At 33.1% G+C, this 26599-nt stretch overlaps 1 protein-coding gene across 5 annotated transcripts in view; it reads right to left on the bottom strand.

The window, feature by feature from the left end:
- ATM (ATM serine/threonine kinase) overlaps positions 1–26599 on the bottom strand; it is a 135076-nt gene that overhangs the window by 78998 nt on the left and 29479 nt on the right. For 4 of the 5 annotated variants that reach the window (XR_005217550.1, XM_037841329.1, XM_037841330.1 and 1 more), the window contains exons 7-24: positions 25990–26228; positions 24222–24385; positions 21810–21979; positions 20193–20564; positions 19493–19687; positions 14584–14679; positions 13526–13751; positions 11572–11697; positions 11039–11164; positions 10018–10107; positions 8748–8919; positions 7687–7886; positions 5297–5379; positions 5046–5201; positions 4116–4191; positions 3872–4002; positions 1877–1997; positions 144–317 (exon numbers count right to left, since the gene is read on the bottom strand). Coding sequence is in view for 4 of the 5 variants with exons in the window: in XM_037841329.1 (XP_037697257.1) it covers positions 144–317; positions 1877–1997; positions 3872–4002; positions 4116–4191; positions 5046–5201; positions 5297–5379; positions 7687–7886; positions 8748–8919; positions 10018–10107; positions 11039–11164; positions 11572–11697; positions 13526–13751; positions 14584–14679; positions 19493–19687; positions 20193–20564; positions 21810–21979; positions 24222–24385; positions 25990–26228 (2917 nt within the window). In the remaining variant the exon portion in view is untranslated. The remainder of the gene's footprint in view (positions 1–143; positions 318–1876; positions 1998–3871; positions 4003–4115; positions 4192–5045; positions 5202–5296; positions 5380–7686; positions 7887–8747; positions 8920–10017; positions 10108–11038; positions 11165–11571; positions 11698–13525; positions 13752–14583; positions 14680–19492; positions 19688–20192; positions 20565–21809; positions 21980–24221; positions 24386–25989; positions 26229–26599) is intronic. The other variant, XM_037841328.1, reaches the window with a different exon arrangement.

Genomic DNA, 26599 nt, shown 5'->3' with positions numbered 1-26599 from the left:
TAACTGTTCTCTAATATTCCCAAGGGAAAAAAAAATGTTTCCTCACCTTAAATATGTACCATTTTACAAATCTAGCTTTAATTTTTCAACTGTTAAAAGTTACCCAGAGAAGATTATAGTAAAAAAAACTCATCCACCTATACCTTTTTAATGAGGTGTGGTTCTAATCCATTTTCTTTCACAGATTTGCATAAGGCAAACAATGCCTGTTTTTCGCAGACAGGGCTACAGTATAAAACCACAGCTATCATGGTCAGTAAAACAGCTTTTCTATTATAAAGCTCATCCAAAAGTTCAGGATTCTCAGCACTGTGCAACTTCAAAAGAATTTTAAAAACACTATGTAATATAAATATACATCATAATAATGTCATATAAGTAAATATTTGAACATTACAAATAAATCAAGGGAGGTTAAAAATCAAAGTATCCCATGACAACGTCCAAATGGTCAGTGAACAATTTAAAAATCCTAGGGAAGGAACTAAGGGTAGAGAGCTTGATAAAAATATTTAAAGTACTTTAAAGGAAAAAAAAAAAAAAAAAAGAAAAAGAAATCACAAGGAGAGGATGAGAGAGATTAAAAGCTCCTCATCAACTACCAAGTTTAATTCTTAAGATGTATATTATTATGATACCTTAATATATAGCAACCAGCTAGAATGATATATGCTATCTAGTTTAATGATGAATCATTACAATAACCCAATAGGTGCTACATTTTTTGGCTAGCTTTACTTGTCAAAAATTTCTCTTCTACTTACTAACCCCAGTTCTGTCTTTTGATACAAGAAAAAGTGAAGAGCTAATTCCTTTTAGTAAATGATAATTATTGACATATTTGAAATAGCTATGAGGTTTCCACTAAGTCAATTTCTTCAGCCATCCTTAAAAGGCACAGATCTACAGACATTTTAACATCATAGTTAAAAATCCACTGTTAACTCAGAATTAATCCCAAATGCTAACCATCCTCCTAAAAAGTATAGAATATTCAAGTTCTTTTATAGTCTTTGTTCATCACATCATGTTTCTACTAATGCAGTATAAGCTAGAATTTGTTTTTGATAACCTGATATATCATAATGATTCAACTGTGTTCTCAAGATGTAAAACTTCTTAGCTATTTTTCTAAATAAATTACTGTCAGATAAATATGTTCCCTTTTTGCTGATCATGGGCTGATATCAAATGTATACTTAACTTATCAATACTAAATTTTATATAATTTTACACACATCTTTCCAGTCTAATAAAATCCTTTTCTAATTTCAGATTCTTTCATACAACTGTCCTTTTCAGTTTTATGTCATCACAGATTTGATAATTATTTAGTTAACTGACACAAAGCCTTTTTGAGGAACAAATCAAAATATAAATTTATAAATGAATAAATAAATATGAACACTAAGACAACTATTATTATTTTAAGAAGAAATATTATCCTACAGAGAAATAAGTAAATCACAGGGCTTACTAAAAATAACTCAGAAAATATGAACTTCCCTGTTAGAACCTTTTCCTCAATCCATTTCTACCTGTTGTCACCTGTTCTGTGAATTAGCTTTTAATCAGAGCCTACCAAAATAGTTTTCAATAAAAACAAAAGAAGCCAATTATACTTCCATTAAAAATTCAGGTAAATTTTGTTTTCCCTTACAGAAACAGTACATACAGGTTGAACCAAAACAAACTGTCTCTATTCAACCAATTCTGACCTATAAAGAAAGTAATTTCATTCAATTCACACAGTTTAGCTTTATTATATTATTAACAATTGGATAAAAATTGTCTTATACCAAATTTGGTGAGGTAATATATGGCATATTCATAGAAAGCATATGATTTTAACAAATATGCATGTTACTAAAATTACCACTTCTCTTATTCCTTCCTGAGCTTTTGTGTATGCATTTTCAAAAGCTTTTTGCTGAAGCTTCAGAGGAAGTGCTTTTAATAACCTGGAAGACTCTCCTTGTTTCATATTCTGGAATAATCTTCAAGAAAAAGTAAAAAGACAAAAGTGAAACAATTTTTTTTTTTTAACTTCAAAGCCTACTTTCCAAAGCATATCACAAGACAAAAACAAATCACTGTGAGACATACTAACATACCAGTGTTCTTTCAAAAGACTAATGAAATTTGAGTCCATTTAAAGAGTTTCAGATCAACAGCCCAGTATTAGGGTCTTTATCATATAATATATATTCTCCTAGAACCAAGAAGGATCTCAAATGATCTTTTAATTTACTGCCCAAACTTGAACAATACTGAACTCAAACCAGGCAGAAAAGATAAACTGCCCTTTTATTAAACCTCAACTAGAAGAGTTATCAGACTTCTGTATCAACCTACTCTAATATTTAATCACCTTGAAAGTGGGAAGGTAATGTAGCTCAATGTCTTGATATTCCATTACATTTTTTTTATGTGATGGAGAAAAGTTAATCAGTGTCTTTTGTACAATATGCTATCATACTGAGGGCAATTCCTTTATCAATTTTGTCTTTTTTTTTTTTTAGTAATCAAAAGTTTTGTATTTTTAATATTCCTCTGATCCTCCAATTTCTCTAACCTCTCTTAAAATAGCCCAACATTACAGATACCTAAAAACTGAAGAAGCAAACAACATCAACAAATATTACCTTCATGTCATTCTTGAATTTATACATTTTTTTAATCTCAGCAGAGTTTTTCAATGTCACCACTACACTGCTTTATTACATTCAATTTATGGTCTTCTATAACCCCTGATCTTTAACTTTAGCATATATATTCTTTCTATCTTTATCTGTGAAACTTATAAAGGACTTGAACTACTGCACACATTCATTAACAATCCTTACTATGCACCATGCTCTTACCGAAAATAATTCCAAACTAACAGTTATATACAAATTCTGATTTATGAAAACATTGCTGTCAGCCTATTAGAACTTGGGACACATTAGTTCTAATACTTATATTTATGTGACTACTGGAACAGTCTCTTTATGAGGATCTTTTATTAATCAGTCACTTAGATTTGAACAGTAAAGTTTCTCAAATCATTTTATCCTGTTTTGAAACTACCAGGTAATTTCCTTTTTCAATTTTACAAATAGTTATAAAACATCTACCATGTGCCAGGCACTGTTTAAGGTGCTAAAAATGCAGCATGTAACAGAACAGACAAAACCAATGTCTTCCAGGAGTTTATATCCTAGTAGGGTCAGGAGAGGTATACATTTTAAAAGTAGTATTTCAAGTTGTGATGGATGCCAGAGAAAAATAAAGCAGGAAAGGCTTTATTGACAGGGAGTGCAAGATAGGGGAGATGGAGTAGGTTGGCACTTTAATAGAGTTTTAACATCAATCTGATAACCTCATAGACATATAGCCCTTGAGAAATGGGTATCTGCCTCTTCAGACATTCAAACACAGAAAAAGATCTTCCATGACAAAATCATTCCAGAGCCTAACTGCATGTTCAATTATTTAAATATAGTTGTAAATAGCACAATGTGAAATGTGCTAATCATCATTTTACAAACTCGTATAAAATCCCTATAATATCCAAACAGTCCATATGCCTCCCATAAGTGGTAGTAGACACACCTCATTCAAGTCCACCATTTACTAGCTGTTGGCACTGAGCAAGTTACCTTACCTCTCTCTAAGTCACAGAGTCATCATTTATAAATTGGAGAAAATAATCGTATCAAAGTGATACTTCTCAGAATTAAGAGAAAACATAAATGCCGGTCAGGAACACAGTAAATGCTCACTGTTAGCTACTTTTAATATCATAACTAGTACGCTGTAACTACACTACACATTGCAACTGCTGCTGGCAGAGTTCCAAACAATTCATGACTATCTGACCCATTACCTATTGATTGACTCTGCAGCCAACATTCGAACTTGGTGATGATTATCAGCAAGAAATTGTGGAAATACTTCATTTACAGGAAAGTCTTTTCTCATTACATTGAGAATGGCCCATTTTGAATAAGGATCAGCCTAAGAGAAAAGAACAACTGCACTTAAATATGAAACATTAAAAGAAAAATTACCCATTCTTCTTTAATAAATGTAATTTAGACCTCACTAATACTTAATGTGGAATAACTTACCTCAAGCAAAGCTGTAAGACATTTTACTAGAGCCATTCTTACAGAAGATGTGCATTTCCCCTCTTTTGTTAAATGCCTGGAATAAAGTATTCAGTGTCAAATAATTATTCAATTAAATGTGTAATCCAGAAAAATCAGCACTGAAAATCAAAGCTATTCTAGGTTGCTTCCAAAATTTTTTTCCATGCTACATTTCATTCTCATTTTGTGGTATATGCCAGTACAGTCACATTCCCAAAGATTTCAGCTAAAAGAAATTAGTTTGAAAAGGAGTTTATCCTAAAGTACATTATTTATTGTATATGATTATGCCTCATTTTGGGGCTATCATACTTCAGCTAACCACACTACAATAAATGTGCTTTACAAAGAAACTTTTTAAAAAGGTTTTTGAAACCAAAGATTTCAAAACCATATTCCATACTGACTCAGAATTCCTTTTCAGTCAAATGGCATGATGGCTCTAATTATATATATATCTGTGCCTCTGTAAGTATCATAGTGTTATCTCATACTAGGACTATATGCATGAAATAATCAAATAATAATAACAAGGCCAATTTTTGTTCCTACCCCAGTCATAAGGAATAATGCTACTCATCTGCCTTAATGGGAATATGAACAATTCAATTGATTCAGGCTTATTGCACTTTGCTTTATTCACCAACCATCTCAAACTATCACGTAACTCAGAATTGGCAGGGAAATATGTTAAACACAGTTCAGAAAGTCAAGACTTAAGCAAAAAACAATGTAGTGCTTCAAACAATTAAGAAGGGAAACAAAAATTACATTACCCTCTTGTTTAAAGAAGTATATAGTTACATCGGAGAATTAGAAGAAATCACTAATAGAGAAATGGAAAGTTTGCATTTCCGTCCAGATGCAGGAATAGAAAAATAAGAACTCCACAAAATAGGCTGTACCTACCAAAATGCTCCAATTACTGTAAGAAATTGTCCTTGAGCATCCCTTGTGTCCTCAGCATCAATACTGCCTTGGCTTAGGTTTGTCACTATATGAATGACATGCTCTAAAATTGTTTTACAAACTTCTTGGTCGCGGCGATACAAAGAACACACATTGCTGTGGTGGGAAAAGTTTAACTTTATAAGTGCAACAAAAAACGCTGTTATTTTATAAATTTGAAGTGAACATAATATATGGTTTTAATTTCTTACGATAGTGGTTTCAGAAGTTCAACAACATCTTCCATTGGCAAGGAATAATCTTCTCCTGGAAGCTCCTTTAAAAGCACCATATACTAAGATGGCAGGGAGAAAATCAGTTTTTTCACAGATCATTTACTTAGAAAGGTAAATATAACTATATTCACATCTAGTTATCTAGCTACCTATCTATCTATAGCTGTAAATTTTTTAATAAGGCAGTATAGTGAAAACAGGCTCTGAAGTCAAACAGCTGGATTCAAATCCCAGCTCCAAAACCTATTACTTATGTGGTGAAATAACTTGCCCCATGTCATTTGGGACTTCTGTTATCTCTCCTGTAAAATGGGAATATCACACTTAACTTGGAAGGATTACTGTAAGTATTAGAGAAAATACATGTAAAGGTCTAGCATCTACTGTGGGAATTCAATAAATGATAGTCATCACTGTTATGGTGAAGAGATTTAGCACTGATCTGAAACTATACTATGTTCCCCACCCTCCTGAAATAATGCTTGGGTGTAAGAGTTCAAAGGAAAAAACTATTCTATTCATGGATTCCAGAAAGCATAGATAATTATGGAGTGAGAAGAAGTCAAATCCTTGACCTTTCTTCCTATAAGACAACCTTGTGAGGTTCTCCATGGTAATGCTCAGTAACAACTGCTTATAATACTACAAGACCAGTTTCTGAGAGCTGCCAAATAATTTTCTACCTATAGCAAGAAATGCAAGAGGTTTTTTCCTTATCATCTATATGTACAAAAATTAGCTTCTTGCTTGGTCTCAGATATCAAGAACAGAATATTAAATTAGATCATTTTCAACATTTGCCATGACAGACATCTTGTGATTTTATTGAGTGTCTTATAGTGACTTTCAATATCAAAGCTTCAAGAAAAGCATATAGTCCTTCCATTCATCAAGCCTGGAGACTCGAGTGTTTGCCAGGACACAAACCAGGGGTTCCATCAGGGCTCAACCAAGCATGTTTACTGGGGTTAGGGGATCAACCAGCATGTTGGTTATGACTAAGGACATGATCAAGGATTCTAGGGATTACTCGTAGCTAGGTAAGGCTGGGAACATAACCAGGGACTCAATGTGCACATTTTCTGGGTCCAGGGGTTCAAATTAGGGACACATCTAGTATACTTTCCAAGGCTGGGAAAAATCATGACATGGTTTGTCAGTTTGCTGCCACTGGGATCATGACCAGGGACTCACCCATCCTACCAGGCCAGGGCTCAGCAATGTGCCTACTAAAGGATTCAACCAATGTATTCACTAGGCCAGAGGCTCTGCCAGCATGACAGCATGACACCAGGGCTAGGGCTAAGGGGATACACGGTCAGGAAATCAGTGACACATAAGGGTACTGTGTAAATAAGTAAAGGTGTTAAGGTTAAGCAGAAAGTTAGATTTTCACTGTCAGAGAAAAGAACTACAAATTTGAACAGAGAAAAAGAAAATAAACTTTGTGATGTTGGACTGGAATTGGAGATTATCAATCAGTAGATGTATAGATAGAGGGGGACTGAGAGGAGTCACTTTTATAATTATCCCACAAAAATCTAAATCTAATCATGAGGAAACATCAGAGAAAACCAAAGCAAGGTATTCCATGAAGCAACTGGCATGCACACTTCAAAAAATACAAAGGTTGTGAAAGATAAGAAAGCCTACAGAACTGCTCTAAGTGGAGACCTGACAATTAAATGCAACAATTTCCTGTATTTGATGACTATACTGTTATGTGGGAGAGAATCCTCATTTTTAGGAAATACACACTGAAATACAAAGAACATCATGTGTGAAACTTAATTTTAAAATGGTTCAGAAAAAATGATAATGTGAATATATGTATACACACACACACACACACACACACACATACAAATATAGAGAGACAGAAAGAGAAAATGTTAAAACACTGTGGTAAAATTTGAACAACTGTGGACGCATATGAAGGGCATATGGGAGTTCTTTGCAGTACCCTTGTAACTTTACTTTTTTGAAATTTATCAAAACATTTTTATAAAGCATATAAACTACTGTCAAAGGCAATTTTAAGACTTCAACCATAATCTTATGTATTATTTTTACATTCAGGATCTGTGTTTCTCTGACCTATAAAGTAATTTATTACAAATATAACAAAAGGAAATATCTGAGTATCTGAAGTTCATCCAAGTTCTGATGTTTCAGCATCCACTTAAATTTTTTTTCAAAGCACAGCAAAAGAAAAAGTATGTTTTATAAACTAGTCTCAGATTTATTTCTCAAGAAAGCAATTTCATGTTTGCAATGGCACTATGTGATTCTTAAATGTCAGTCCAGTACATTTAGCCAGCATCATCATACAGAATCAAATTGCTTCTTCATTTCACTTAACTCACCATGTGCAGGTGGAGGAATTTAGTAGGGTCTAGTGTGCTAGAATCAATTAACATTAACAATTTCCTTCGAATATCAGCTGCTCTAAATGACACTGTAGTGGTCTGGGCAGTAGTTACACACATACACAAGAACTTCAGCATGTCTAAAAAAAGAAGATCTTGCTTTGACAGATGTTCTTCAGCTAAAGGGTTTGTGGCACCTAAAAATAAAAAGTGTTCATTAAGACTCAGAGAGGGGTCGCAACAGTCACATATATCAAATGTTAACTCAAACATCCCTCTGCCCTTTAGGAAAACATAAATGGATATATATGGAGAACAAAATTATGATGAAATTACTCATACACCAAAAGCTTCAAAAATCTTCATGAACAGTTTCCCAAGGATTCGCTCACCAAGAAATAATCTGGATTATGCAAAACTCTATATAGTCATTCACTACAACACTGTTTAAAAAATAGAAATAGAAAAGAATCTAAATTTCTGACAATGAAAAATTGTTAAATAAAATTAAGGATATTGACTGACTGGAGTATTATGAAGACATTAAAAATCTTGATTTACAATACAAGATGCACATGAAAAATGCCTATTATTAATGTCAAATAAAACAAACTATAAAATGGTATTTTATCAATACAAGTTGCTACATGGAAAATGCTTATTAGTAATGTTAAATAAAATAGACAAGCCAAAAAATGGTGTATGAATGCTGATGCTGATTACAATTTTAAAAAGGTCTATAAAGAAAACAATAGAAAAAGGTTAGAAGTGAAGGCATTATAGCGCTTTTTCCTCTCCTGTTTTCTATTTTCCAAATAATCTGTAATACAGTTATATTTCTTTAATAATTATTTTAAATTCCTCCATGAAGAATAAAATAGGAAACTAGTAGACTCAATTAAAAACCAGAGAAATCTCAATTGTACAGGAGGGGAACAATCCTAAGAGACTGTTCTAAGGGAGAATGAGACGAGCGTAAGATTGATCAATGAAACCTTTTATAATGCCAAACTGATACAAAGAGATAGAGAAACCTTAAGCAGTAAATACATATTTACCAATAGTATTTTGGCTCTCTCCAGATTCATTTGCATCACTAGCATTATTGGCAGGGTACTCATCAATTAGATTCATTGATGACTGATCATCCACCTCCATTAGATTTTCATCAATATCATCTTTCATTGATTCTACTTCCCCATTGTCAAATGGCTTTTTGATAAAGCATGCCTTCAAAGAAGAGAAACAAGAATGTTCTTTTCAGAAGCATATTTCAGTTAAAAGTCACCAAATCAAACAATTCAAGATGATGTGTAAAAATGAACACTACAGTAATTATTTCTACTAAAATGTCCAGTAAGAGAATGGATACATAAAGTGTAATATGGCCTATATAAATAGAATAATGTGCAACCTTTAAAAATAATTTTTATATGAAAAGGTTTTATAATGCACAAAATTGATGAAGATATGGGAAAAGCATAAATTGGTATGATTATTTTGGAAGAAAAAATCTGTCAAAATATAAAATTCACATTCCTTCTGAACAAGCAATTCCATTGCATGAATTTATCCCACATTCTTTGTATGTATACATAAGTGGACAAAATAAAAGCACAAGAATCTTCACTACAGAACTCTTTGTAACAAAAACAATAGAATCATTCAAAATGTTAATCAAAAGCTGAAGGGCTAAAAAAATACACACACACACACACACACACACACACACACACACAAACTATACCCACATAATGGAATACTATGCTGCTAAATAATGTACGTACAGCAGTATGTAGTGACATGGAAAAATGGCCATGATTTATTATTAGATGACAGTGCATCAGGTTACAGAATATTTTTTTCATTCAATAAATATCTGAACATGTACTATGTTTGCTAGGCATACAGAACATTGTGTAGCATAATCTCAGTTGAATAGAAGAAGGAAAATAAATACCACAATGAAACTATGTTACTTGTCTGGTGAGGGTTTTTTAATTTTTATTTTTTAAGAATAGAGAATTATTTTGAATTATGGTTCAGCACTACACTGGAATAGTTTAAATCTGGGTGGCCAGTTCCCACTTTTTCAGTCTATTATTATTTATTGAGAAACTAAACACAGGCACTATGTTAGGTATTGGTTATAAGAAGCAATCATATATTTTTCTCTCCAAACCAAATCACTTTCATTTCCACATTTTAAAAAACATATAAGATGCTATATATTGTGGGAGGCATCCAATTTGAGAGATGTTTCAATGAGAAAAATATATATAATTTAGAATTGATGAAGTATGATAGTAAAATAGGAAGCATACTTACCAAACTTTTACAAATATCTGCAATGTCATTCACTAGTTTTGATGTTAACAATCGTAGGAAAAAGCCAGATGCAACCTTATTTGGATTATGCTATAATTAAAACACATAAACAAAAAACAAACAAACAAGCAAATAAATAAATACATTTTTCTTGGCAGGTAATATTTTCTCTATCTTGAATGTAATATAAATTTTCTTCTTCATTGGAAATTCTCTAGCATAAGAAACATGGATAAAGAGTTTATCCAGGGCCAAGACATAAGTTGCCTGAAAAGCACTAAACTCTTTTCTTCAAGTAAACTATAGCACATTTCTCTTATTAGATGCTTAACAGCATTACAGTCAATTCCTAGTTACTGAATCTAAAAACAAATAAGCAGGAATTAAAGGCTAGAGTTTATTCTTCTACTTCTCTCCTTCCCCACTTATACCAAAAGATTGAAAACATATTAAAGAAAACACAAATATATGCTGCAAATATTAATGTATGACCACATAATACAATATTAGCTTTCAAAGATGTTTACAATTATTACCACTCTGGTCTGGCTCAGCTACCCCTCAGGCCTGCTCCAAATCAAAACAAAGATTACACATAGTGGCACTCTTTCTATCAAATGTTACGTAAAAGTCTCTTGCTAAAAGAGAGTAATCTATCTCCTCGAGGTATTTATCTTTGTGATGCTCACTAGCCTTGGTATAGTGATAAGCATATCACATAGTTAGTGGTCAGTAACTTTTTATTAAATGAATGAAAATATGCCATCAATAAGAGTCATCCATGTAGTTGTATACAAAAGTGGTAAAATAATCCCAGAAATCTTACTGAAATGATGAAATTAGTTTCATGCAAAACTCAGATTACCTATTGTTTTATTTCTCTGGATATTACCTTTATCTACCAACCATTCAATTTACTTGTAAATCACTGTACAAATTTATGAATGAAAAACAACAAAATAACAACAACCAGTAATCAAACCCCCTGGAAAGGATACACTATCAAGTAAGAATACCTTACCTTGGTACAGTTACACAAGCAACTTGTACATAGAAACATCATATTTCTCAATGAACCAATCCTAGATTCTTCATTTGTCTTATTTTTAAACAAAGTGATGCTTTCTCCTGCACACTGCATTAAGGACTATTAAGAATACAAGAAAAATTAAAATTCCAGTTAAAATTATGATTTCACGATTCCTTTGTTAAAGTTTCACTTAAGAGGCAAAATTAAGTCTTCTTTGAAGTTATACTTGTTATATAGGACAAGTTAATGAAGGATGGTTTAGGAAAGTTGATCATAGAAAAAATTACAAAAAAAATCAGTATTTTGTTACTAAGATTAAATTTTAACATAATATCATTTCAATTATTATAAATTAATTTCAAATCATAAGGAAGGGCACATAGTATCATATCTTCTCACAATGTCTAAATGAAAAAGGGTTAACCTATATAAAAAGTTATGTTTTCCAGACAAATGTAACAATTTTCCCAAGAATACAATTTGTTTAAATGTATCTAAAACTTCATTAGTATAAATTCTCCTACCTTGGCTTTCTGGAATAATTCTGATTTACATGCTTCCTCTTCAGTTATTATACCCATATAACAATAGCAGCCAAGAACACCCACCAAAAGACTTGAACACCGGATAAGCATTTCTAAATTTGTATTCTAAAAGTAAGCCACAAAGAATACATATATGTATGTATATATTTCACAAATAATTCTGGGTATTCTATAATTATCTTTTTTAAGAACAAATTTTATATAGGTGTTAAGAAACAAAAGTTCAGTTGACTTAATAGTGAAATATGTCCAAACATCTCTAGAAATTCCAACATCTAAGAGATCCCCGCAGAGTTGTGATAACCAGGCTTCTCAGGAAAAACAGTAGAAGTATCTCCTAATGTTCAAGTAAAATATCTGTTTTTAAGGTGGCATAGTCTACTGCACATAGTAGGTCCTTAAATATTGGAGGTAGGAAGGCAAGAAAAAGAAAAAAGACTGAAAGGCAAATAAATGTCTTTTAGAACACGAAGAGAAATTAGAAATTAGTGAGACATGAAGAGATATTAGGATGACATTTTGAGTTTCTGAAAGATAAGAACCTTGACTTGTTCAGCTTTTTAAACTGCACAGACTATCACAAAGCATTGCTGCTCATAGATAATATTTATCAAATTTTATAGAAGTTATGTAAGAATTTGCAAAGGTTATACAGGAAAACAATATTTTGTTTTGTTTTTTATATTTTTCCCCAATATTGTAGGAGATGTCATTTTAGAAGGAAAACATAGAAGCCTAATGGAATGGAATGTATCACAACTGTGACCCAAAAGGAGTCAGTAATTAAGGGTAAAATAGATGTGGTATGTCCTTCTCTAGTCTCACAAGGCATTATCCATAGCTACTTAATTAAACAACTGGTAGGTTTTATTTTATTCAACAAATACTTTATCAGTTACCATGTGATACAAATAAAAATATATATGCCCTTTAAGAGATAAAATACATATACAAATATCCATGGCCCAAAAAGATGCTAAGTGCCATAAAAAAAATCAAATATTAAGTACTATGAGAGTTAAAGACAGACAAATTATTATGGCTGAGATTATCTATAAAAGGGTTTAGCAAGGATTTTGATACTTGTATGATTTGAACACATAGAAATTGGTGAAAGGAAATTTCATGTCAATAGAAATGGGAGTTAGTTTTAGCAAAGGACAAGCATACAGGAAGAGAACTTGTTATTTTTATTCATACAAAGCAAATAATATGAGATATTATTAGATAACCTCTAAAAAATGGGTGACTGCTAGTCCACTTATTTTTTTTTAATTAAATTCAGTTTTAGTGAAATACATTCACACACCATACAATCATCCATGATATACAATCCACTGTCCACAGCATAACATAGTTATGCGTTCATCACCACAATCTATCTCTGAACATTTCCCTTACATCAGAAAGAACCAGAACAAGAATAAAAAATAAAAGTGAAAAAAAAAAAACACCCAAATCATCCCCCCATCCCACCCCATGCTAGTCCACTTATTACTTTTATAATCACTCTTCCTTCAAGTGCTAACAAAATCTATTAACTCAGTTTAAAGTATACCTTTTTCCGTTATTGCAACATCACCTTCTATGTTGAGAGGTTCTTTTTACCATATAATCCCCATTCTCAAAAACCTGTACTATTCCCCACTAACCAACCCAATATGACTCCATAAGTCCAAAGAATTCTACTTCTTTTATATCTACCAGAATTCCTGGTACAAAAGTAGTACTCAAATAATTCTTCTTCAGGTTTCCTTTTTTCATGCTCAAGTTTTATTTGTACCCAAATACTCTCCTTTTCTTTTAAAATCAAGCCCTCTTGCCATCCTTAGTCCCTCTCCACCCCTATATTTCCTGTTTCTTTTTCCTAATAGTCAACCAAAGTTGGATCATATACAGGCTTTAGTTCTTCAGCTCTTTTTGAAAATCTCACCTCAAATGAGTAATTATTTAGAAGCTGTCCTGATAATCCCAGAAGAGAGTGGTCCAGTGATTCCTTGAGATTACGATGGACAGAAAATCCAGTACTGGACTGTTGCTTTTCTATACCACATTCTTTCACAATGGTTAAAAAATCCATTTGGTCAAAAGTTGTTCGAAGAAATAGTTGTTCTACTTCTGAGAATGAAGGCTCTTTTTTACCTTGTTGGTGGTGCTCACTTCAAGAAGGTAAGATCTTTAGTTTATAATCAAACCACCTAATACTCCACCTCCATATATATTAGAAATATATTACAAACGAAAATATTAAATCGGTATCTGCCGTATCCAAAGACTGTTTATGCAATTAATGGATCTTATTTTAAATGCTTCTCTAATTTTACTATTCAGTGGTATATTTTGCTAATAGATGGTCAAAAGAAATACAAAGTTACAATTTCTAAGGCAAATTCAGAAAGCATTAAAAATATTAATAACATGGGATATAAACATGAGAGTAATAGTACTAAAAATGTTTCCCTTTTTTCATTTTTGATTTCTCTAAAATGTAGGATTTTTTTTTCATCTTATGCCCTCCTAAAGGGGATTAAGAATCTTTATACCAGTGAGTCATTTTCAGTCACAGCGATAAACATAAGCCTCTCGAATCAATTAACTAAAATGAGACTTCCAGATTTAATTTTATTTAGAGCTAACAGTCAAATTTTACCTGGCATATAAAAATAATGGCTCACAACTTAAAAGAATTCATTTTACACCTTAAAAGAAATATTTTTGTGTCATTAATTTCCCACTATAACCATTCAATGTCTTCCATCAGCAAATGTCACATGTTACCTGATACAGCATCAAGAGTAGTCTAGATTTAAGATTATAGAATATAGATTACAACCACTGAATTAAAAGAATCTTTTTTTCTGGTTAATAATTGTGATGTTTTTAAACTGACCAATTCAGTTCATAATAATATGCAGCTACCAACCTGCTAAAATTATCTTTATAATTAAAACTGTACCTTAAAACAACAAAGAACTTGAACAGATAACATACCATTCTGGCACACTTTGAAAAAAATTCATTGCAGCTTTACAGTTTTTCATAGTGAGACTCACAAGAATTTTCTCCAGTGCAAGGTGAGGAAAATTACTATAAAGAAAAATAAATAGCTTCACTTAAAAGACCAGAAGTTACTGAAGAATTCTTTAAACAAATGTCCATATTTGGCTATATATCTTGACTTCTAACATCTGAATTGTAAATTAAAGTTGTGTTCATCTGTACTGAATTTCTTAACATCTGAAAGGAGAACTTAAGAAGCATACACTTAATGTTTCTATCATTTTCACTTCCTAGAAGCAGAATCATATCTAATTTTTCAATTAGACATGATTCAGAAATTGTTTATTTCTGAAATAAACAAAAGATTTTGGAATTAAAATGAAAGCACTAACATCCAGAGGTCTTCTCTCTAATCATACAGTCCAAATCACCATCCTCGGAAAGATTAAGTGGGAAAACCATACTGCATGTTCTAACGCTGGAGTTATCATTTTGTCTTTTTTTTCTTGTTTCCTTACCATGTTAATTTGACATATTTCACCCAGAAGATACTCCCATTATGATGAAGGATCTAGGATTCTCAGATCCAGAAATCTAAGTCAGATAAATGTTCATATAGATCTATGTACAGAAGATCTCAAAGGAACATGCAAATCAAAGAATTATATACATATTTTTCATGCATATCCCCTTTACTCTCACTTTTCAAGCAGATAAAAAGAACAAAGTAAAAGGGCTTAGACTGAGATGCAGGCACACAGATACACAACACAGTAAAAACAAAGGGACTCCACCTCACACCTACCAGAATGGCTACGGCTATTACATAAAAAAAAAGGGGGGCGGGGATAATAAGTGCTAGAGAGGATGTGGAGAAATAGGAACTCTAGTACATTGTTGATGGAAACATGAAATGGTGCAGCTGCTCCAGAAAATGGTTTGGCAGTTCTTCAAAAAGTTAAACATAGAACTATCATAAAACCCAGTAATCCCACTTCTAGATATACACCCAACAAAACTGAAAGCAGGGAACCCAGTCAGATATTTGTACAACGTTCATGGCAGCATTATTCATAACTGACAAAAGATGGTAACAATCCAAGTGTCCATCAGCAGATAATGAATAAATAAATAAAATGAGATATACATACATGATGAAATATTACTAAGTCATAAAAAGGAATGAAGTTCTGATACATGCGACAACATGGATGAACCTTGAAAATATGCTGCGTGAAATAAGACACAAAGGGACAGATAGTGCATGATTCCACTTATCTGGCATAACTAGACTATGCAAATTCAGAGACCCAGAAAATGTACTACAGGTTATGGCAAGGAGAGGGGGGAATGGAGAGTTAATGCATAATGGTTGCAGGGTTTCTGTTTGGGGTGATGGGAAAGTTCTGGTAATGGATGGTGGAGAGGGGAGCACTACATTATAAATGTGATTAATTCCACTGAATGGCATGGTTGAGAGTGGCTGAGATGGGAAAGTTCATATTATACATGTTTCCACAAGAACAAAAAAAGAAACTAAAGAGATAACAAATAAATGCATTAATGAGTCTGGAGTGGATTTAATAATGGAGGGGAAAATGCCCAAAAGAACATTACTGGGAACATGAAAAACCTGACATATCACTGTATGCTTTATCAATGTCAAATTTTTTGAACTTGATAATTGTACTTAAGGTGGTTACATAAATGAATATCCTTGATCTCAGGAAAAGTACATGGGTGTATTAAATAAATGTTCAAGGAGTACGATATATACAACTTACAAATATTTAGAGAACAGAGAGAAAGAAAGAAAATGGGAAGGAAGGAAATGAAATGGAAAATGTGGCAAAATCTTAAAAGTTGGTGGATCTGGAGTGAGTGGAGGCCGCGGCCCAGGCTTCCCCCGCTGCCGGCTGGCCGGGGTCGCGCTCCCCACCCATTCCCACGCCTACTTCCGCCACCGCTCCGGGGGCTGAGACGCAACCTCCCAGGCTCCAGGTAGCATCTGTCGGATCAGCGGGAGAGGGACCCACCGAGGCACATCATCGGAGCCAACGTTGTGCGCCTGGCAGACAGGCCAAGCTCCCTCCTGAGTCCTCCCGTTGGTCCCGGAGAGTCTTGGCACTGCCTAGATGGCGAACCCAACGCTGACTGGGTCCCGCATCGCAAACGGGTGGCTCATGAGACACCTGCCCTACTTCTGCAGCGGCCAGGTGCGCGGCTTCCGTCGCCGCTCCAAGCAGCTAGGAATTCCCATTGCTAACTTCCCTGAACAAGTACTAGATAATCTTCCAGCTGATATATCCACTGGCACTTATTATAGTTGAGCCAGTGTTGGAAGGGAAGATGTCTGTAAGATGGTGGTGAGTTAATGATGGAACCCCACAGGAATAAGAAAAAGTCCACGGAAACATTACGCATACCTTCAAAGAGGACTTTTATGGGGAAATGCTCAATGTGGCCATTGTTGTCTACCTCAGACCAGAAAAGAACTTTGATTCTTTAGAGTCACTTACTTTGGCAATTCAAGGTGATATTGAGGAAGCAAGAAACAGAATTACCAGAACATTTGAAACTTAAGGAAGACAATTTCTTCCAGGTTCCTAAAAGCAAAATAATGAATGGCCGTTTCTGAAAAACCATCTTATTTATTCATTCACTGTTTTCTAGTATTTCACTACTCATAACTACACAGTCTCATGTTGGCTGTATTTCAAAAATCAATCATTTTCCTATAGCTGTGAATTAGTTTAAACAGTATGATGTAATTACTATATTTATGCTTCAAATGCTATTAAACCCATCATGCCACAATACTAAAAAGATTTCATTTAAAAATGAAAGATTCTTTTTTATGTTATACGTAGATTAAAACCTCTTTCAAAGCCTTCTAAAATGTACCGCTTAGAAAGGTCTTAAGTTTCTTATGGTGAAAATAAAATGTTATGTAAGTGTGGGTGAAGGGTATATCAACAGTTTGAGATGAGACATATGATTCTCATGGTAAAATACCAGTATGTATGTATGTATTTTATATAGCATGTGCTGCTAAACAGAGCAGGCTTGTAGAAGTAAATGCATTCAACAGGTTTGACAGTCTATTATAAACCTGAGAGGAAAAATCTAGACTGTATTTTTGATAAGTGTGCACTGATTTTTTTCATATTATTTTTTATAGACACGAAGACTTGTGAAATTTCATCTCAGTAATTTCCTTTATGAGGTGAAATCACTGTATTCTGTTTCATTTTGACATAGACCTGACTCAATTCTCAATGGTCCCGATTTCCTCCCTCCACTATATTTTTTGTTTGTATTTTAAGACAAAGACAAATGAATGTTTTTCAAATCTGTAGTTCTCATTTTTATGCTGGATAACACTTTTCTCCTTTTTAAGAGGAGATATTCTTGTTCTTCAATATTTTTCTTGGTTGGTTCTTTTTTCCTTTAAATGACTGTCAGTGTTGAATTTTTTTGTTTTGTTTTTTCCATTTAGATTAGGTTACAACTGTACACTTACAAGAGACTGACTCTTCTTTACCATTCCATCCTTTTACTATATGAACAGTGATGGCTATGCATATCTGCAGTGCACTTTTAGAAAAAAAAAACTTCTTTAGGTTTCAAGATTTAATTGAACATGTAACAGTTCATTTATATATGCCAGTTTCTTAAAGAACACAAAATCCTTGGGATTCCCCTCTCCTGAAAATATTTAAGAGTCAATTCAACCAGGAAAGAGCTTGAAATTTATTTTTCATGTAATTACGTGCCTGGAAAAAATCTAAACTCTGCAGTTGTATATGTTCAATGCCAGTCTAAAGAGTGCCTGTAGGTGAGGGGAAAGCATAAATAATAAAATTCTAGTTAAATAATCTTCATTTCATACATTTTCCTTCCTGCTAACTATCTGATTTTTGGTTATTTGAGTCTTTTTGTTTATGTAGGCAGGAATTTGAAATTGAAATTTCGGAAATTAAGGTTACAGATTGCTTTGGTCACTGGAAATAGTACACTGCATCACTGTTCACTTTAGCACTGGATTTGCTGGAAAGGAGGGATAGAAGATAATTTTAAAGATGAAAACAACTCATCATAAATCAGTTTTACCTAATCTGTATAAATGAATTAGAAGAAAGTATATAGAAAAACATCTGCAAGTCACATTCAATCAGGGGGAAACATGGATAAATTCAGTTGGTTGCATTTTACTTTATGGTGTATGACTGTGGCCCACAGCAGTTTGTGGCATTTTTCATTTCTTTATAAGAATACTGAAAAAACGTAATTTAACATTAGAAATAAAACATTTGAACAAAAGATGCCTCAATTATGTGTGCTTTTATGAAGCAGAGTTAAACATGCAAAGCATAAAAACAGATTTGGGTTTATTTTATTTGACTATTTTGCTGCTAACTATGTCCTCATAAGTATATGAAAGTTCTTTGATATTTTGTTACCTTGTGTTTTGTAAAGTCATTGCTTTTGAAAATCTGATAGTAACAACATTTTAAAAAGTTTTATATAAAATATTTATGTATTTTTAGAAATTAAAGTAGTACCATTTTGATTAGTCTGAATGTTTCCAGGCATTGAAATGAATCTTGACCAATTAAAAAAAACAAGAGTTGGTGGATCTGAGTATCTTGGTGGGTAGTATATTAGAGTTCTCTGTATGGATTTTGTACTAATTTTGCAATTGTCTATTACGTTTGAAATTATTTCAAAATAAAAAGTTCATTTTTAAAAAAGGGGAATGATTAAAATTTAAGACCAGTTCTGGGAAATCCTGGATTATCACTGTAATATAAAGCCATCTGGTATCAAATATGAAATGGAGGGAGCCTTACAAAACAAACAAAAACAAAACTAGAACATATGAATGAACTGAAATTACCTGTGAAGAATTGGAGGCATCTCTGTACTGTCTTCTAAGTCATCTTCTAACTGATAGAATAAGAGCCATTTCATTATCAATTCCTTTAATGAAAAATTTCTATTTACTTCATATATATTCTGCTCCACTCCTGTTTTTACTGTTTCTGGAACCATATATAGGGTCATTGCCAATGTCAAACAGCATGCTGCAGGACTACAACAAAACAAAGGATGACTGTTGATAAAAGTAAGCTCTTTGAGGGACAGAGATCTTGTCTATCTTGTTTTGCACTGTGCCTCCAATGCTTAGGACAGTGTTTGTCACAAGGTAGGAGCCTAAACTATTATTGGCTAAATGAATGCAAAAATAGTTACAAAAAAAAAAAAAGCCTGATTATATTGAAGTTTTTTCATTATGAACTATCTATCAGAAGAGTACCCAGTATTACTGAAAAAAAGTTTATGAATATTAAGCAAGTAATTAGTTATCAATTATAGACAAAAGAAATTCAAACTCTAATTCTTTAAAATTGGCCTTGAATAATCTCTTCATATTTGAAATTAAGTTCACATTTATTCATTCACTAAGTCTTCCTGGCCTAACAACAAAAGTGTGTGAAACAGAATCTTTAACTCAAGTTACAAACTTAAGAAAATGATCAGGTAAATAAATACATATATTCAACTGTAAAATCTGGCACAAGGTGTGTTTAACTTACCATGAAGGTCTGCAGGCCGCCCCAGTAAATAACTTCCAGAATTCTTTGTCAACCTCAACTAAACTGCCTTGAATTATGGCTTGAAGTAAGCCAAAGTTTTCAGCTTGTATTTGTTCAGAATTTATACCGCGGAAGGTAATAGACCAAATTTTAATCCAGAGTTTCAATAAATCTGACTTCTGTGAGCTTTGAAGATCTGATTTCTTGCCTTGACACAATGCAACTTCCATAAGGCATCGTAACACATATGGTGTGCGTTCTCCTTGTCGCTGTTGAGGGAGAAGCTGGTACAGTATCATCAGTAATGGTGACAGCTCACAGTTAGGTAAACTTGTAGGATACTTTGATATTAATTGAGCTGCAATCTGTAACCTAAAAGAAACAAAAAAGGATAATCAATTTGAAAGTGTTCAATAACATTAACAAGGTAAGAGAAATAAATATATGGATGTGGTGCCTGTGTAATATCCTAATTAGAGCATCACCATCACCATTTTCCTAGTACTCTCAAAATAAACTGGTTAATACTTATGAGGTCGTATATCCTAGAGTGGCAGGACAATTGACAATCCTTTGGCTAGCTGGGTAAGCTACTGTATTTCACTTACACAAAAACCTTAAAGGAAAACTAAATTACCAATATGCTACTTCTGAGTTTCCTACCTACCCATTCCTCCCTTCAGCCACCAATAATATTCCTCTAAAACAGAAAAACAAACAAAAACTGCTTTTCCTTGACATTAATTCAGTTAATTAAATAAATAGTTGTTGTTCATTCTCTAGAATGCATGTTGTTTTAATATAAACAGCAGGTGTGCAATAAATATCTCTTTACTGAACAGACAAATTAAATACCTGAAAATAGGCAACCTCAACTATATAAAATAAACATGAGTTTAAGCAATATGTATCTAAATGAAAGCATTTTATTTCCACAACTCAATTGTATTTCAAAATTCCATCAACCTGGTACAAATCCAAAGAGGACTGATCACAGAAGATTTGAGTGTAAGCCGGTTACAGCCCTGGTTAGGCAAATTGCTTAACCTTTGTGGGTTTCAGTTTTCTTTTCTGTAAAGTCAACATGCTGAACTAGAGGAACTGTAAAGATCTCTACCAGATCTGATTCCACAGAAGGACTTGTTATTTTATTTAACATTCAAATAACTGTGAAACTCTACACGAGACTAAAAAAGATAACAAAGGAAGAAATAACCTTACATCACGGATAAGGTCAAAATTATTTTGTGATTTCTAGAGGTTATCTTTATTCTTCCTAATTTAATTCTATTCTATTGGAAGGTGCTCTGCATGCTAAAATCTCTTTATGCTAAGATATACAACTGAGTGATCCCCATGAGGCAGACACTAGTGACTGCCTATCAGACAGCCATTCTCACTTTCTTCCTTGCTATGGCAACAAGCTTAGCCCCAGCAGACAAGCCTTGATGGTTGGTCCCAACAGATGATTCCATTCCTGTTTGCCAGTGATTATTTTGGGAGTGGACAAATGATCTAGCTCTTACCAGTGAGAAGAAAGCATTCTGCTGGAGATGTTTCGAGAAAAACTAAATGAGACTAAAAAATCATTGAATAAGAAAAAAATTAACATTTTACCATGGCACAAGATCAAAATCATTCTGTGGCTTCTGAAGATGATCTTTAATTACTTCCCAGCCTAATTCTATTCTTCTCCTTTTGAAAAGTGCACTGTAATCGGGAGATTCTCTTTGCGTGGAAGAATAAGTCTGAGAAATCTCCAAGGATCTGGTATCTTCATTAAAAACCTGTTAAATAACAAAAGGAAAAGTAATTTTTTATTGCTATTGCTTAATAATAGGAAAAAAAAATGTTCCTCCTCAAATGAAGATAGAGGGAAGTCATAAAGAATAATAAGTTACATAAATGTATATAAATATGGTAATATAGAAAAAGCAAATATTTTGAAATGAATGTAACCTCTCTAGAAAGCAGAAATTACAAAGTAATATATTGTTTCATTTCCTGGAACATTCACAAAAAACATGAAGACACATAAAAGCAAAGCAAAAGCCTATTTTTTCCAAGCGGTTAAATTTTAAATTTCTCCTAAGGAAATATTTGGTAGAGTGAAATTATTATCAAGGATGTTAACCAAATTTCTGGGAAAAAGTTTTACTTAAGAAAACTAGGCCATCAAATGAAGAATGCATAAGCAAAATGCAGTATATCCCTACAATGATATAATCTTCACCCATTAAAAAAAGAAGTACTGAATCATTATACAACATGGATGAATCTTGAAAACAGCATGCTAAATGAAAAAAGCCAATCACAAAAGACCACATATTTTATGATTCCATTTACATGAAATGTTCAGAAGAGACGAATCTATAGAGACAGAAAGTAGATTAGTGGTTGGTGAGGACTACATGACAGAAAAAATCATGACTGACTGCTAATGTTAACATGGCTTCTTTAAGGGAGATGGAAATGTTGTGGAAATTAGAGTCGTGATGGTTGCAAAACACAGTGAAAATCCTAAAAACCACTCAATTGTAACTATAAAATGGTAAATTTTAGGTTATGTGAATTTTATCTCAATTTAAAAAAATCAGGATTAGACTCATTTCCTATAGACCATCTTTTGTTTTGTTTTCAATTTTATTGTGGTAACACATATAACATAAAATTCCCATTTTAACCACTTTTAAATACACAATTTAGTGGTATTAATTATATTTATATGTTGTGCTACCATCACCACCACTCATTACCAAAACTTTCTCATTACTCCAAACAGAAACTCTATCTATTAAGCAATGAATCCTCATTCCCACTCCCCTGGTCCCTGATAACTTGTAATTTACTTTCTGTGTCTATGAATTTCTTATTCTAAATATTTCATATAAGTGGAATTGTGCAACATCTGCACTTTTGCATCTGGTTTCTTTCACTTAACAAAATGTTTTCAAGGTTCATTCATGTTGTAGCATGTATCAGAACTTCATTTCTTTTTACAGCTGAGTAATACTCCTCGCACACATATATGCCACATTTTGTTTATCCATTATTTCTTGATGTACACTTGGATTATTTCCACATTTTGGCTATTCTGAATATGCTGTATGAATACTGAAAACACAGTATTTGTTTGAATCCTTGTTTTTATTTCTTTCTGCGATATTCCTAGACGTGGAATTGCCAGGCAATATGGTACTTCCATGTTCAACTTTCTGAGGAAGTACAAACTGTTTTCCACAGCAATATTCCCCCCAACAATGTATAAGGGTTCCAATACTTATTTTCTTTATATATTCTGGATATTAAACCCTTAATTAGGTATATGATTTGCAACTATTTTTCCCCATTCACATTCTTGAGGTTATCTTTCCACTTTCTTGGTAATGTCCTTTGATACACAGCTTTAAACTTGATGAAGTCTAATTTATCTATTTCATCTTCTGTTGCTTGTGCTTTTGGGGTCACATCCAAGAATGCATTGCCAGATTCACAATCTTAAACATTTTACCCCATTTTCTTCTAAGAGTTTTATGGTTTTAGCTCTTATGTTTATGTCCTTGAAACACTTGGAGTTAATTTTTGCATATGGTATAAGATAGGGATCCATTTCATTCTTTTGCCTGTGGATATCATTTCCCTAGCACCATTTGTTAAACAGACTATTTTTGTCCATTGAATGTACTCAACCCCCTATTGAAAATCAATTAGCCATAGATGTGTATGTATTTCTGGACTTCATTTATATTCCAATGGTCTACAGACCATCTTTTAAGAATGGAAACGTTCAGCATTATATTTCACTAAATCCTTATCAGCAAAAGAGTTATCTTCTAAGTTAAAAGGTCAATTCCAGCTATTTATAATGTTTTGAAAGAGACACTTACATGTATTGAGTACTTTTACAGGCTTTTATCAAAACACAGCTTTAAAAAAAGCCCAGCAAAGGAAAATTAACAGGAAGTTTTGAAACATGACAAGATACTTTGAGTGGATTCAAATTTCAAAAAATACAAAAATCTACTATACCTGATGACAAATATCTGCCATTAATTCAATCAAGTTTTCCTTGACAGCAATATTACGAGTTCCTGAAGAATATTTTCCTCTACTTCCTATATGACTTATCTCATTCACTAGTAGATCATATACATTGTATAAGATACTTCGCCATTTTGTTGATTCATAAGCACCTATAATCCAAAAAATTAAAATGTAATTTATATATTCACTCCTTTTGCACTACCAACTCTTAAAAAATTATTCAGCTGCTAAAGTGGAAACAACATTAGAAGACATGTGGTCCAACCTTCTATTCGGTACTAATAGTACTAAGGCCTATTCTACAATATCCCTGACAAGCTCTACTTCAAAACTATCTATTCTACATTCAGACAGCTCTATTTGATTTAAAGTTCTTCCATTTTCTGATATGAAATATACCTTTATCAAATTTCTTCTCTCCCCTGAGTCAAACACAATTAGTTTTTTCCCTTTTTCATATGAGGTTCAGGTTTTCCATGTCTTCTCTTGTCTAGTGTACCAATGTTACCCAACTTATCACCTCAGTCACCTTTCTCAAGACACATTCTAGTCAATTTAGGTCCCTTTTAAAATGATGAATTTATAAAATATGGTGAATATTATACTCCAAATGTGGTCTGATCTGTGTGGAGAACAAAGGGTCTACTACTTCCCACAAACAGGGTACTATACATCTATTAATGTGGCCTAAAACTACATTAGCTTTTCTGACAGTCTCATCATTCTGCAAACTTTTAATTCATCTTAAATCTGCAGTTAAAGAAAACCCTTAAACACTTCATACCATTTCTGCCTAAGTCTGATCTTCATCCTAGTAAGAGCTACGTGAAAAATGATAAACTATGAGAAATTGCCATTCTTGGAGTTACAGTGGTTTCATGGGCTACAAACATACCTAACTACATTCTGGAAGAGTCCATGAAACATATACAGCTACTTTTGATAAAATGTGGCTCAAACCAGATTTCCCTCTGTGTTAGCTCCTAATAGTCAATGTGGTATGCTTTCTAAAAAAGCAAAAATTGGCCATAATGAATTGGTCCAAAGGTTAACACATTTCTAAAGGTAACCATAGACTGAGTGTGAGGGAACTAATTCAGCTCCAATACCACTCAACAAAGTTCCTACCTACTGAACAGTGCTATGCCACCCAAGCAATACACTCATGGTGAAGGAAAATGTAGATGAATAAAGGTAGGACAAACCATTCATTTCTGGTTGTTTTCCCAGAAAACATGGGCCTGGAGTAGTAACTATGAGGCTTAAGGCAGCAATTTCCCCTATACCCTCATATTCCTAGGAGAGTAATCTGTATGAATCTTGCTTGGTAACTTAATAATTTGATGGCTGTTTCAATCTACATTTATCTATTTTATCCATCTAAAATAAGCAATATGTGGATAAACAATACACTGTTTTCTCTAGATTCTTTTGAGCTTATAGTCTGTGTCACACCTCTTAGCACCTAGCTATTGTTGCATAATCAGTTCTTAGGCACAGAATATATGCTTGTATAATTCATAATTCCTAGCATTCTTTTGAACAAATGGCAAAGCATGATGTAATTCACTAACACATCTTCAAATTCTAAAACCTATGTGAAAATATCCCTTATGTCTTATATATTAATAACATTATCAAGAAGACCAAGCTAGAGGAAGGTCATATCCTCCCTACAATATAGTGATTTCATATGTTAAGTCTATGTTTCAATGAAGAGACAAATTAAAAACAGAAAAATCTTCCAGTATACCTTTTTCTTGGGTTTTGGCTCCCTTTGGATGATGGATATAAATTTGCAGTTGAAATAATTCAATAAGTACTTCTTTTAAGGAATCATTAAGTCTATGTTGAGTCCAAATACAAAGCAAAGTAGGAAGGATTTCATCTCCTAATTCACACACTCGAATTCGAAAGTTGACAGCCAAAGTCTTGAGGACGATAATGAGTGCTGCTAAGATATGATTTAGACCTGCAGAACTCTTTTCCTGTCTGTGATAGAAAACAAAGAACTCAACTTTGTATAATGCAGGAAAAAACTGTACACTTTGAAGACAGTTATGAATTGTACGCAGAAAGAAAAAAAGTTTGATTTTCAAATTACAATAGCCTTTGTTTCAGAACTATTGGGGGGGGGGGGGCGGGCGGGACGGATGACCACGGCAGTGCTACACAGAAAACAACAAAAAAAGTTCTGATGTGGTGCTAAGATATTACTCCTGTTAGCTCTCCCTGCTGCTGAAATGTTGTATAAAAATATACAAAGCATCTGTAATGCCTACCATTTATAAAATGTTCCACAGTGACAATGCCTCACAAATTTAAGATATTTAATCTTAATCCTGTTTTATTTTATTCTTAGT

Source organism: Choloepus didactylus, chromosome 6, assembly GCF_015220235.1.
Source record: "Choloepus didactylus isolate mChoDid1 chromosome 6, mChoDid1.pri, whole genome shotgun sequence".
NCBI lineage: Eukaryota > Metazoa > Chordata > Mammalia > Pilosa > Megalonychidae > Choloepus > Choloepus didactylus.
The sequence above is the reverse complement of the archived record's forward strand: the minus strand, read 5'-3'. Positions and strand labels throughout refer to the sequence as shown.